Source organism: Peromyscus leucopus, chromosome 10 (genome assembly GCF_004664715.2).
Source record: "Peromyscus leucopus breed LL Stock chromosome 10, UCI_PerLeu_2.1, whole genome shotgun sequence".
In the NCBI taxonomy this organism is placed as follows: domain Eukaryota; kingdom Metazoa; phylum Chordata; class Mammalia; order Rodentia; family Cricetidae; genus Peromyscus; species Peromyscus leucopus.
This window is the reverse complement of record NC_051071.1, coordinates 34213200-34227216: the sequence shown is the minus strand read 5'-3', so window position 1 is coordinate 34227216 and position 14017 is coordinate 34213200. Positions and strand designations below refer to the sequence as shown.

The following is a 14017-nucleotide window of genomic DNA, read 5'->3' as shown; positions in this document are numbered from 1 at the left end:
AGGAACTTTGGATGACTGCCCCAACAACCAGATGTCTCTGTCATTTCCAGACTTATGAGAGTTGCTTGCAGTGCACTTCCTGTTTACTCAAGTAATATTATATCCTTCTGGGGTCTTTGATGAAGTTGAAGACTAGATAGTTATAATTTTCCTTAGTTATGATAAAAGATAAATTAGATCTAAAACTTTAGACTTAACAAATATAGGATGATAGAATATTTTCTTTAAATTTGCCAAATACAAATAGACTAGATATTTTAACTGTAATTCTTGCTTGATAACTGTTCTATTATATGTAATTTTACTACGTTAAAGTTAAAACCTTCCTTTTTGATTAGACAGAAAAGGGGAAGTGCTGTGGGATGTCTTTCTATATGCTGTGAATATGTGTTACTCCCACTGGCTAATAAAGCTGCACTGGCCTATGGCAGGGCAGGATGGAGCCAGGTGGAAAAATCCAAGAGAGATAATGAGAGGAGAAAGGAGAGTAGGAGGAGAAGCCAGCCCAATGCCCAAGGAGCAACATGTCAGTAGACCAATAACACCACAGCCACGTGGAGACATACAGATCAATAGAAATGGGTTAAGTTATAAGAACTAGCTAGCAAGAAGCCTGACCCATAGGCCATACAGTTTGTAAATAATACAAGCCTCTGTGTGTTTACTTGGGACCAAGCAGTTGCGGGACGTGGGTGGGAGAGATTCATCCAGACCTCGGGGCCAGGCAAGACTGAAGAAACTTCCGGCTACAAAGCTGTTTGTTTTTTTTTTTTTTTCCTTCTAACCATGCATATGCACATTTACCAAAGAAGATACCAAATCTCAGTTAAAGTATTTCTTTACCAAAGATACTTTATCCTAGCAATAAAAATGTCATGGACCTTTCACAAAGGGAAAAATGGATACAATTCCTTTTTAGACCATTCAAGAAAAATAAATGAATGAATAAAACATCTAAGTAAATAACAAGAAGACTAATTTCCGCAAGAAGAAGAAAGTGTTCAAATTCTAGGGATAAGCATGACAAGGGAACAAGTCCATGCTATAAAAATTAAAGGTATTTTCCAAAGTCTAAAAATGCCAGGCCTGGTGTGATGGCATACCACCTTAATCCCAGCACTAGGGGCTGTGTAGGCATAAACAAATAGATCTCTGTTAGTTCAAGGCCAGTTCAGTCTACATAGTGAGTTCCAGGCCAGTCAGGGTTATGGTTAATGAGATTGTCTCAAACACCACAAATCTAAAAATATTAAAACAGAAGTTTCAAATTAAAGTTTCTTTTTTCATATTAATTTATGGTATCATCACAACTCCCTCCAAAGTAAATACATTCTGACAGTTTAATGAATTCAAGAAAATAAGGTTTGTTGATATAATAGTAGTTAAAATTTATTATGAAAATGACAAATACCTTTTCTGTGTGGACTTCTTTAATTTCAAGTTGCTCTGTCTCTTTTAACAGGTTTATTCTGGCATCTTCCAATGTTTTTATCTCTTCTTTTAGTTTTGATGCCTGATCAAAATCCTGTATAGCAATGCAATTTTCCAAAGCTTCTTTAGCCTCAATAAGCTTAACTTTTATTTCAGCCATCTAAAAAAAGATAGAAATTGATCACCTACACAAAAATTAACATGAAAATTTGTCACAATTTCTCAGACTCAGGATTGAAGCAGTAAAGCATAAGATTTCATTTTCCTGAAACAGAGCTCAGCAAATTTGTTATAATCTGGTAATGATTTGCATACCCTTAGAGTGTAACACTTAATGACGTGACTTGAGAATGTTTCTAAGCAGTCCAGCAGGAGGCAGCATCACTAAAGCACATTTTTGATTTAGAAGAGATTTACCTTGAGTTCCTTCTTTCTTGTATCAGATGGATCAACATCAACAGTAACGATGGGTGCACGAATCTCTGAGATAATTTCTGTGACCTAATAAAGTTATAATTCAATATAAGCTGTAATCCATGCTTTATACCAAAAAAATGATAACAAACTGCTACATCAAATTCCAAACAAGTATCACCTTTGAAAAACAGCAAAAGAATTATCTAAAAGTCATACACACTTGCTCATTACACAATCTTAAGTAAAGACTATGTTGGTTCATTTTTATTGTCCATTTGACTGGACTTGGTATCACCTGACAGTCATCTGAGGATGTTTTCAGATACTCCTCACAAGGGTGAATCTTTCCAATGGACAGCCCAGTGAAAGATCTAGTGAAAAAGTAATACTACCTGCCTGGAACAATTGATTTTAAAATGACTGTGCTTGAAAAGAGATAGCTTGTAAAGGTTGATCTACATTGCCAACCTGGCTGGATTTGGATTCATTTAGAAGACACACTTTTGGACATACCAGTAAGGATATTTTTGAAGAGGTTCAACTGAGGGAGAAGACATGATCTAAATTTGGGCATTACCTTCCCACAGGTTGGGGTGCCACACTGAGTAAGGGAAAAAGGAATAAGAATCTCACTGAGCACCAGATTCACCTCTCTTTCTGTGAACAAAATGTGACTGACCAATCGCCTCACGTTCCTGTCTATCATAGCTAGAACTTTTCTCAACACCATGCCATCCCCATCATGACAAACTGTACCCTCAAAGCAAAACAAACCCTCCCTCCCTTTCTTTCCTTTCCCATCCCGGGACACTTCCTCCCAAGTTGCTTCTTGTCAGTTGTATTGGTTACTTTTCTTACTGCTGTGACAGAAACAACTTAAAGAAGGAACCATTCATTTTGGCTCAGTAGGAAACTAACAGTCTACCACAGAGGGGAGGGAATGGGCAAAGGAGCATGAAGCAGTTAGCTGCACTGCACTATAGTCAAAAAACAAAGAAAAGGGAAGGCTAGTACTCAGTTTACACAGTCAGCTTAGAACCTAAGCACCTAACTGGTGCCACTCACACCTCACCCAATCTAGAAACTGTCTCGAAAACATACCCAGAGGTTTATCTTCTAGTTTATTCTAAATCTTGTTAAGTTGACATTAATAACCATTACAAGAGGCATTTGGTCACAGCAACAAGACAGCAACTAATATATAAACCAAACAATAAGACTAAATAAGAACCAGGCGGTGGTGGCACACGCCTTTAATCCCAGCACTCGAGAGGCAGAGGCAGAAGGATCTCTCTGAGTTCCAAGCCAGCCAGGTCTACAAAGTTAGTGCCAGGACAGCCAAGGCTACACACACACACACACACACACACACACACACACACACACACACACACACACACAAAACCAAAATAAAAGTCTCAAACAAAACAAAACAAAAACAAATGAACAAACAAAGACTAAATAGTCTTGTCAGATGTATTATTTGACTAAAAAGTAACAATTTTTATGCCATTATGGATACTAAAGATGAATTATTCCTAATGCAATATTTGAAAAGTAGAAAAAAATGAATTATTGTACCCTAAGATTACTCTCTATAATCTAAAATTTTATGCCTAAAATTCTTAACTACTTCCTCAGTTCTGTACAAGTTAAATTTAAAAAAAAAAACAACAACGAACTATTTTCTTCCTTTGGTACACAATATATAAGTAATAAGCAATGATAATGATTTTTCCTTTCAGAGCCTCTTGGAATTTGCCAGTTCAGAAAAAAGGTGCCTCCCATCTGAATAAGCAAATCCTAGAAAACCACTAATTAGGAATGGTATAGAAAGGATGAATATGTAAGGAGAGGTTTAGACCAACTAATTTTGAACTACCTAGCAAGCAAACTGCTTGGTTTTATTAATCAATACAAATCTATTTCTTTTTGCTATCCCCTCAAGGGGTTAGACCTCATTTTCGGAACTATTGTAGCACATTCAATTGACTTTTGTATCTATCAAGCATTTCATGAAGTTATATTAGTGTTTTGCATTTGAGTAAAATAGGCTAAAAACTTGCCCAAAGCCACAACTGAGGAATCCATAACTCAAGTCTTCCTTCTACACACTAGTTCCCAATAATTACAAAGAAAACCTCATCACACTTGTCCCTTCCTCCCATACCTGCTGCACTGACTCAACAAAGTAACCGGCATGCTAAGACAGGAAGGTGTTTTAAACTCTGTGTGTGAGAAAGATGTACTCCTTTTTCCTTTTTGCAACATATTGGACAACACTAATACAGTCAAAGACAAAGATGCTAAAGAGAAATCTGACTCTTGGGTGTCACTGATCAAAGTGTCCTAACTATATCAAAAATAAAAGCACTTACAATCTGTATCCTTTTATTATCATCTAAGATGATGTGAAGGAGTATCTCAACAATAACAGAAATTAAGGATACTGGAGTTGTAGGGAGAATAAGAGTCTCCTGCAAAATAGCCAGCAGTCGTTTCCTGTAATCAAAAAGATCTTTTTTAATTTAACTACCACTATGACAAAATGCATCTTATACACATTTTTTTAAGCATTTTTCTTCTTTATTTTCTGTGTGGGCATGTGAGAGGGCACTCATGCCTGGAATTAAATGTGGAGATCAAAGAAGAAATTGCCGGAGTTAGTTTTCCCCTTCTACCCTGAGGGTTCCAAGGATCAAATGAAAGGCCTTGGGTTTGACAGCAAGCATCTTTAACCCCTGAGCCATCTTGCCAACTGAAAATACATTTTTTCTAACATTGCCCTTTACTTTTGTTTATAACTATAGGTACAAAACTCCATACATACAGACTTTAGGTTAAAAGATAAAAAAAAAAAAAAAAAACTCACATTCTGCAAACTTTATTAAAAATACACATATAAATTATATTTTTATACCCTGATCTTAAATTAACAAAAAAACAGGGGGGAAAAGAGGTTAATCAAACCGCCCGGCGGTGGTGGCACACGCCTTTAATCCCAGCACTCGGGAGGCAGAGCCAGGCGGATCTCTGTGAGTTCGAGGCCAGCCTGGGCTACCAAGTGAGTTCCAGGAAAGGCGCAAAGCTACACAGAGAAACCCTGTCTCGAAAAATCAAAAAAAAAAAGAGGTTAATCAAACCATCTAGATAGTACTACTTGCTTTCTTTGCAATAAATATTTTAGACCAAAAAACCGGAAATTACTTATTCTGAGGTAATTATACTAGGATTATATACATAGATACCCATAGAAACATGGATGCATAAGCAATTATGTGCCACATAATGATGTTTCAGTAAACATTAGACAACATATCTGATGGATGACCCAGTAAATCATAATGGAGCTAGAAAATATCTAATGCCTAATGATATGGTAGCCCTAGTAATGTGCTATGTCAATGCATTTCTCTGGTGATACTGGTATAAACAAACATACACTGCCATACATATAAGAGTATAGTACATGTGATTACATACCACACACCATACTAAATGTTAAATGATTGTTACTGGTTTATTTAATTATCATAATGTATTTTTAACCATTATTGTAAGTATACTTAGCATATTACTAACTATGAACGTTGTATTTGCAAGAGCCTCATGCATATTTTGTCATCTTCTAATTATACCAAAATACCACAATGAACAATTAACCTATTAACACCTAAATTTATACACTATGCTTGCACACCTCCAAAATCACCTAATAACACATTTCTCAGAAATATACCCTAACATTAATGAACTATATATGTGTAAATGTTTTCATATAAGGAAAGAGGAAAAAAAATTGTTATAGCACTTCTAGGGCAGACATATCTAGTCATTGTACCAAAACTATATTTAAATATAGGGACAGCCAGAGGCTAAGGAAGGAGTGATAATGCTGTTACACTCATGGACTCATGGGAACTATGGTTACCTGCACAAGACCTGCCAGTCAACATTGCAGTATGGAGGGATAGGGGCTCCTGAGGTCCTACTCCCCCAGCTGAGAAGCTACTGGCAGTTGACAACTACTAGGGGAGGGAGAATCATTTTTATTCTAGGGTGCAGCTGGTGGTATGCTGCCCATGATCTGAAGGATGGCCACATAACCATGCACACAACACTAACTGGACTCAGTATGTTAAAAAGAAAGGGGCAGGGGAGGGCCAAGGCTCAAGGAAGAAGAAGGAAAATGTTGAGGATCAAGAGTAGGAAGAGTCTAGAGGTGGATATGCTCAAGATACACTGTATCTTGATTTTTTTAAAAGCCCTAATTAATCAGAGGATATATCATCTTCAACATTTATAGTTATACTAAAATTAAAATCAGAATTATCTTTTAAATTAAACCAAGGCAGATTACTAAATAAACAAAATTAAAATAAATTAGATCAAATGTTAACATTTAGACATACCTTCCTCCTTCTTCACTGGTATCCAAAGATTTTATAATTAGAATCAATTGCTGACCTATAAATTCTCTTGTCATCAAATTTCCAATATAGGTAAAATCACCTCTCTGTTCTTCATTAACTACTGGGAAGCTCTGGATGTAACTAAAATAAGTAGAATTAATAAAGTAGATGTAACTCAGTGGAAGAGCACTTACATAGCACACACAAGGCACTACAAAATAGTGTAATATCACATACCAACAAATAATGATTTTTACATACAGGTTAAAAAAAACAGAAAACAGTACATATAATATGCTATATTTTCAAAAAGAAACTTACATGTGCATTTAAAACACAGAGAGAGATTTGAAAATGCACACCCTAGTTATTTAATTGTTAACTAAACAATGATCAATGGGAATGAGGAAGCAAAGAATAAATTTACCTCTACATTTGAATTCTGGCAGTATTTTTAATATAATTTTACAGTGAAATAAAAATTATATTGTCTTAGTTGGGTTTCTATTATGATAAAACACCATGACCAAAAGCAACTTGGGGAGGAAATGGTTTATTTCCTATTTCACATTATAGTCCATCACTGAAAGAAGTCATATCAAGTACTGAAACAAGGCAGGAACCTAGAAGCTGGAACTGACGTAGAGGCCATGGAGGAACGTTGCTTACTTGCCTGTTCCCCATGGCTTGCTCAGCCTCCTTTCTTATAGAGCCTAGGATCACCAGCCCAGGGATGGCACCACCCACAGTGAGCTAGGCCCATCCAAATCCATCATCAACCAAGAAAGTGTACCACAGGCTTGCCCACAGGCCAATCGAGTGAGAGCATTTTCTCAATTGAGATTCCCTCCTCCAAAATGACTCTAGCCGGGGTCAAGTTGACATAACATTAGCCAGGACATACAATAAAACAGGTAATTTAGGAAAATAAAACTTTAAAGTTACATAAGTTTTTTTATTTTTAGTATGCTATTAATCAAAACAGACTAAAACTGGCCATACATCTCCCCCCTACGATTCTGAAACTCGTCTATGCACCAAATCTAATTATCATGATATCTGTTTTTGTACAGCTTTTAAAGAATATTCTTTAAATTTTTATCATATATAAGTATTAGATAAAATTCAAGAAAAAGTCAGTAAAGTTTTATCAGGGAAAGTCATGCTAACCAGCTGCTAATGTAAGTCACTGTGACAAGGATAGTAAGGCTCTGACTGTACACATTCAGTATACTAACCACACAACAGATTCTTCAGAAACACTCAATGAACACACCAATTTACACCTACTTGAACACAATAGTTTTTAACTTTTTTCCAACAATGACTTTAAATAAGGGGGCTATGAGACTGGCACATGAGCAACATAAGTACAGTTCAAACAAAAGAAAAAAATTTACCTCAGTAAATACTCTGCATATACTACAGGCTCTGGCAAAATCTGCTCTAAAAACTCTTCACCTTCATCTCCTTTCGATTTCAAATATTCACAAAGGGTGCGCCAGTATAAAGCAAGTTCAGGAGTTAATGTTTCCACTGGAATCAACTTCCTTCATTTAGAAGAGAATAAGAGAGCATTATCTTTACATTCAGTTGAAAAGCTGAACAAGAATGGAAATAAGATGTAAGTTTCTTTCAATTATTAAGTCTTTTAATTACTAAGTCATTAACTGACCCACCCAATAAGTTATGAAAAGAAAAAATACTTAAACTAAGGAAAGGCAAAATGAGCTAACGTGGGAAGAATGTATATTTGGGGATGTTTTCACAGTAAGTGTAATGTAAAAATAAAAACTACAAAATGAAAGGCCACAAATGAAGTAATATCTAAGAAAAAGTAATGAGTTCTGCTGGGCAGTGACCTCAGCACTCGGGAGGCAAAGCCAGGTGGATCTCTGTGAGGTCAAGGCCAGCCTGGTCTACAGAGTGAGATCCAGGACAGGCACCAAAACTACACAGAGAAACCCTTTCTGGAAAAACCAAAAAAAAAAAAAAAAAAAAATAATGAGTTCATGTACCAGAGGAAAAAAAAGATATTCATTAAAGAAATGAAGAACAGATAAAAGATACTGATGGAATTTGAAAGTACAGGGAAGGAAAACTAATTTTAATTGTGGAAGTTCAATTTAAATATCCTGTACAATTTAAATAATGAAGTTATTATATACCTGCCATCATCATTTTTACAGATGCCAACCAGCTCACCGAGAGGAGTCATTGAGAATAAGGAATTGAGAACAGAGACTGCCACATCAGAAGAATTTTCCACATCTAAGCGATGAAGCAGCTCCAAGATATTGCCTTCGGTGAAGCGCAGCCAGCCTTGAAGGAGATGCTTCTGCACTGCTTGTTTCACAGCCTCTGGGGAGTCATGGAAAACAGGTAGACAATGGACACTGCAGACTTTCCTCTAGTCGCCCCATTTTAATTCACTTTTACTGAGTCAATGTTAACATTGATAGTTACAATACAAGTAGAGAGTATAGGTAGAACAAAGCATGCTAATGAAAAAGATGCAGTGTTACTAATCATGAAAATGCTTATTCAAAATACAAATGCAAGTTCAGCAGTAAAAACTTAACTCCTATATAGCCCAATGAAAAAATTCTGTATTGTCTCCTCACTGAACATCAAGTGCTGCAAGCCACAAGAATATATTACAGAGATTCAGCTGTATATAATAAAGCTATACCTAGAAAGGTCAAGGAATCTTTTATAGAGGGAAGCCATTTATCAGGGAATATTTGGTGTTATTCAGCTTTTAATATATCAGCTGCCTTCTGCTATGAATTTCTTGTGTACTCATATACTATTAGGCCATATGGGAAACAGTATAAGCTTCTCAGACTTACCACTGATCTACTAGGTAACACCCCTACAGAGCCCAGGGGAAGGTGGACTGTAGGTGCATAGCTTTGTTTTTTGTGTAAATGAAGCTCAGACCATCCCTTTCCTTCAGACCTAGTGGTGTGCCAGAGCTACTGACTCAAGACAAAAGAGTTATTTGCATAACCAGGTACAGTAAAGACTGAAGCAGAATTCCTGGTGTGGCTGGAGAGAAGAGAACAAGACAGAATTACTATAGATGGTAAGGCAGACTGGCTAGGGCAGAGGAGTAAGGAGCAAGGAAAAGTTTTGCAGACGTAGGTAAATCTGAATCCGTTTTATGGAAAAGATAACTTCAAGTCTGACTTCAAAATCCAGTGTTTACAAAGATGTGTATCTTACCTGACCTGTCATTAAGACCTTGTTGAAGAAGCAGTACTCTCTGAGCAATGGACATAGCTCTCATATGAACTTTTTCAGCTAACACCTTAAAAAGGTAAAAGATAGCCATTAGTCTCAACAGACTTTAGAGATGTCTTACTTATGAATACTGCAATCTTCAGTAAATTAACCCAAATGTTTTGTCTGTTAATATTTTTAAATGAATGATACTCTACCTAAATTACCTATATTCTTCAAAAGTCCTAACTGGAAAAAAATCATTGTTACCAAGATTTTTCCAAAAATACCATAAATTGGCTCATCTTTCAAAACCGTGCCTTCTGAAGAGAGTGACTTATTCACCTGATAAGCCAGCTTTCTGACAGCCTCCTTTACATCCTTTGTGCGTCCTACAATTTTTGGCAAAGTCTTTGCTGATGGTGCAATACAGGATAACACTGCACGTCTAACTTCTGGATTTGAATCATTTTCGATCAAAGTAACATATGCTAGAAATAAAGCAATATGTTTTAATATTAAAATTGTTCTTTAAGTCATAGAAGTGTCCACATTTTGATTTCACATTTTAAATAAGAGATACCATGCACTATTCTTATGTATTCACTTTTAACAAAAAAAAAAAAAAAATTTAACAACTTTCCTTCTGAGAATGGAATTAAAAATTAATAAATATACTGTGACTGGAGATTAAAAATGAAAACAACCTTAAAAGTCAGGAGACAAATAGTAGGCAATTTATTTTAAGTTGATACGATTTTCTACAAGGACCTATTATTTTGATTTTAAACTTTATTATAAAAATGTTACCCCCCCAAAAAAAAAAAATCACACCCTGAAATTAACTAAACCCAAAGACTATACAACTCAATTTCTATACAAGAGTATGCCAGATATATTGGCAGTAGTCTCATACATGTTCAGTGGAACTCTGACTGCACCAGAAGTCACACTGAGTGACTAAACTCTACAATCCATTTGTCCAAGTACAATCTATGGTGTTTAACATCACAAAAATCACCTAACAGGAACATTTCTCAAATTGTACCACCATCCTTAAGCAACTCATGATGATCATCTGCTAAATTTATTAAGATGGGTAACAACATATACTAGATAGGGCATCAAATTTTAAAATGTGCTTAAAGTAAAGAAGATGTGGGTCAATGCATACCTTTATGCCCCATTGCTGAGAATATTAAATAAATAGCTTTTTAGAATACTTTACCTACTCTAACAAAGTGGAAGTTATAAGTCTATCTCTAAGTATAACTCTACAAAACTCTTTAATCTATGCACCAAAGCCATGAATTAAAAAAAATACTAACACGGGTTTGTTTGGTTGGTTGGTTGGTTGGTTTGGTTTTTCAAGACTACTACCAGTATATCTGGCATACTCTTGTATAGGCAACTTTTTTTGCAAACTAGAGAGGCCATTAACATGAAGAATATACACCATAAAACAAAACATTAGAATAGAGCAGAAATAAAAATATACCCTCCTAAACAAATGCTCAAGTTACTAATAATTCTGAAGGGAAAAAAAGACACAAAAAAAGTAGTATAATGTACAAAAAAAAATGGCAAACAAAATTTAACACTGAAACAAACATGTGATAGTTTAAAGTTTAGTTTTTTAGGTAAATAAGGCAATTAACCCAAAATTCACTGTAATTTATTACTATCACTGAAAGAAGGGGATACAACTGGAGTAAGAGCAAGGCAGAGTTCTGATAATATTCTCTTCTTTTAAATTGTTGGATTGAGACTACCATAACACAGAGAGACATACATAATTAATAAGTAAAAGTTCAATGCTGGGTTAGGGAAATGAATCTATTGGTACAGGCCTTGCTGCACAAGCATGAGGCCTGATGTTCCAACCCCCAATAGCCTCATAAAAACCGGGCACAGTGGCACGCACCTATGATTTTAGCACTGGGGATAAGGAGAAAGGATTCCTGGGGCTTTCTAGCCAATGAGTTTCAGCAGATGAGGTCTAGATTTAATGAGATACTGTCTGAAAAAATAAGGTGGAGAGCAATTGAGGAAGACATCTGACTCTAACCTCTGGCTTCCTTCCATATGAATGTATACACCTGTACACACATGTATACACACACATAAAATCCAAAAATTGAAAAATTAACAAAGTCAACATACTGAAATAAGATGTAGGAGACCATACATACCATCAACTACTGGGCAGTCATCATCCTTGGGATCTTGGAGTCGAGAAAGAGCCAAAACCGCTTGTATTCTTACATTTGGAATCTTATCTTTCAATCTAATAAGCATGGCTTCATTAATTTTATCAAACAAGTCATCATCAATTTGGGCATTTTCTGGCATACTCCCCAGAAGTTTATTAATGAGCTGGCATACTCTAAATCTGACTGCACTGCTGTTTGCTTCATGAGACTATACAAAAACAAACAAAAAATTATTCCTAGTCACATTCCATTCTTAAATAGTCGATATAATCTCAACTGGTCCAAAAAAATACTTGCTATATAAAAAATAAGCATATTCTTCTCTGTAGGAATATTTCACTTCAAGGCAGAAAACATTTACAACAAGCATGAGAATTTAAACAGGCAGTTCAAAAATCCAATGCTGGAGTTACCCTTTTATCTTAATGACAGTTAAGATTTCCTATAAAAGACTTGTTTGCATACATTTTCTCTATCACTGATATTTCACTGTCGAAAATGACACACATCATGGTGAAATTCTCTTCATTACTTCCCCCAAAGTACTAGTTTTCACAGTACCTTTAAAAGAAAAGTAAACAAATAATTTAAAATGCCACCATCTTCCTCTTCCTCTTCCTGATCAGTCTGGTGAAATGAAGTAACAAACTTGGCTGCGAAGTCTATGACCCTCTCCACAGCAGGTTCCCGTTTATATACCACCAGAGCGTATTTAAGGTAGTGGACAAACTGGTCCTGAAAAGCTGTTTTATCATCCATCTGAAACACACAAGAAACGCCTCCATAAGCTACACTACTAAGAATTCTTTATTCCCAACACTGCCCTAATACTTCTGAAAGCACCTCTGGGAAAGTACGAAGCATACATTCGGACAATGAAAAACTCTATTTCTTCTTTCAAACCTTTTGGATTCTCGATGTTTTTCTTACCATGCTTAATGCAAAGCAAGCTTAACTTCGGCAAGCATAACTCAAAAATCAACACTGGTTTTGTATTTATTTTATTTAGGCCTTCCCAATAAACAATTTCCTTTTGGCGTAACTTCCACAACCTATCCCATATCCTTAACCACGTTTACATTTACTTAACTTCTCTCGAACTTCAAAACAATTTATCCTCCTCACTTTCGCTGTCCTTGAATTCCCCACGGCTCCACTAGATGCACCATTAACGAAAATAGGAAAGGCTAGGTCCTAATGATTTTGATATTTGGTGACATGAATTTGATTTAAGCTTAGGAGTTGGCTGAAATAACTTGGTCGGATATAATGAACTAGAGACCCCAAAGGAAAGAAAAGCGTATGAGAGTCACTTCGCATCCTAACACTGGGCTCCCGAGTCACCGCCAAACTAAAGATAACGGATCACTCCTCGGGGGGTGGGGGGGTGGAGAACACTGAAGGAGACTCGGGGCGGACGTCGTCCGGAGTCGCGATCACTGACAGAGGCCAGGAGACCTCGGGCAAGCCTCAGAGCACCTGACCCTCGGGTCACTCCGACCTTGCGGGTCGCGCAAGGGCGGGAGGCTGAGCCCGGAAGCGGTCGCCAGCGAGGGGAGCGCCGGCGCCGAGGCCAGGCCGCTTACCGCGCCGTACGTGCGGCTCAGAGCCACCACCAGCTTCGCCTGGTTCTGGTGTGGCTGCTGCGCCAGCCGGAAAGCCTCCTTCACAGAAAGCCGCTTCTTCGCCGCCGCCATGGCGCCGCGACGAGAGCTGCCCGCGGGTGGCTGCAGTTGGCAAGCGGCACGGACTCAGTTTCCCCCGGCTTCCCGCAGACCGGCCCGCCAGCACCCGGGGCGTGGTTACCGCCGGAGTTTTCAAATAACTCTCGCGGGAGGACGCGATCCCGCGGGATTTTCGCGGGAGGCGGGACCCGGAAGCCAAGAGAGGCCAAACTAATCCCGCCCCCGTCTGAACTCCCGCTGCTGGTACGCAAGCGCCGGGGGTGTGGCCTGCTGGTTTTCCAGTAGGAAGAGGCGTTCCTCTGCCCATTCGGCGTGGGCGTGGCCGGAAGTGGCCTCCTCTAGGAGCCGGTCTGTGGCTGGCGTTCAACTTTCTGGTCGGAGTTGGTGGCTCCTTGTGTGCCGCTGGTGCGTGTGAGGTGAGAAGACGGAGAAGACCCGCCGCGAAGAGAGCAAGGCCTGCTGAGAACATGGTCTCCGATCCTGCTGCCTGACGCGGGAATCCGAGCGAAGGAGACATTTGAGAGAGTCACGGAGGGGGCCCGTTCGGGGGTCGGGAAAGTCAGGGGGTTCTGGGGGCCATCTGGGTGAAGGATCCTGCAGTCCTTCGGACTCTGGGCGTCGGTCGGGCATTCTG

General features: G+C 38.0%; 1 protein-coding gene across 1 annotated transcript in view; it reads right to left on the bottom strand.

Moving 5' to 3' along the window:
* The window catches only part of Ncapg (non-SMC condensin I complex subunit G), a 32241-nt gene extending 18727 nt beyond the window's left edge, over positions 1–13514 (bottom strand). Inside the window, exons 1-11 of the mRNA XM_028865885.2 lie at positions 13285–13514; positions 12260–12457; positions 11678–11906; positions 9831–9976; positions 9489–9573; positions 8429–8621; positions 7661–7810; positions 6261–6401; positions 4227–4350; positions 1849–1932; positions 1412–1591 (exon numbers count right to left, since the gene is read on the bottom strand). Of these exons, the coding sequence (XP_028721718.1) occupies positions 1412–1591; positions 1849–1932; positions 4227–4350; positions 6261–6401; positions 7661–7810; positions 8429–8621; positions 9489–9573; positions 9831–9976; positions 11678–11906; positions 12260–12457; positions 13285–13395 (1641 nt within the window). The 5' untranslated portion in view covers positions 13396–13514. The remainder of the gene's footprint in view (positions 1–1411; positions 1592–1848; positions 1933–4226; positions 4351–6260; positions 6402–7660; positions 7811–8428; positions 8622–9488; positions 9574–9830; positions 9977–11677; positions 11907–12259; positions 12458–13284) is intronic.
* Between the last annotated feature and the right edge of the window lie 503 nt (positions 13515–14017).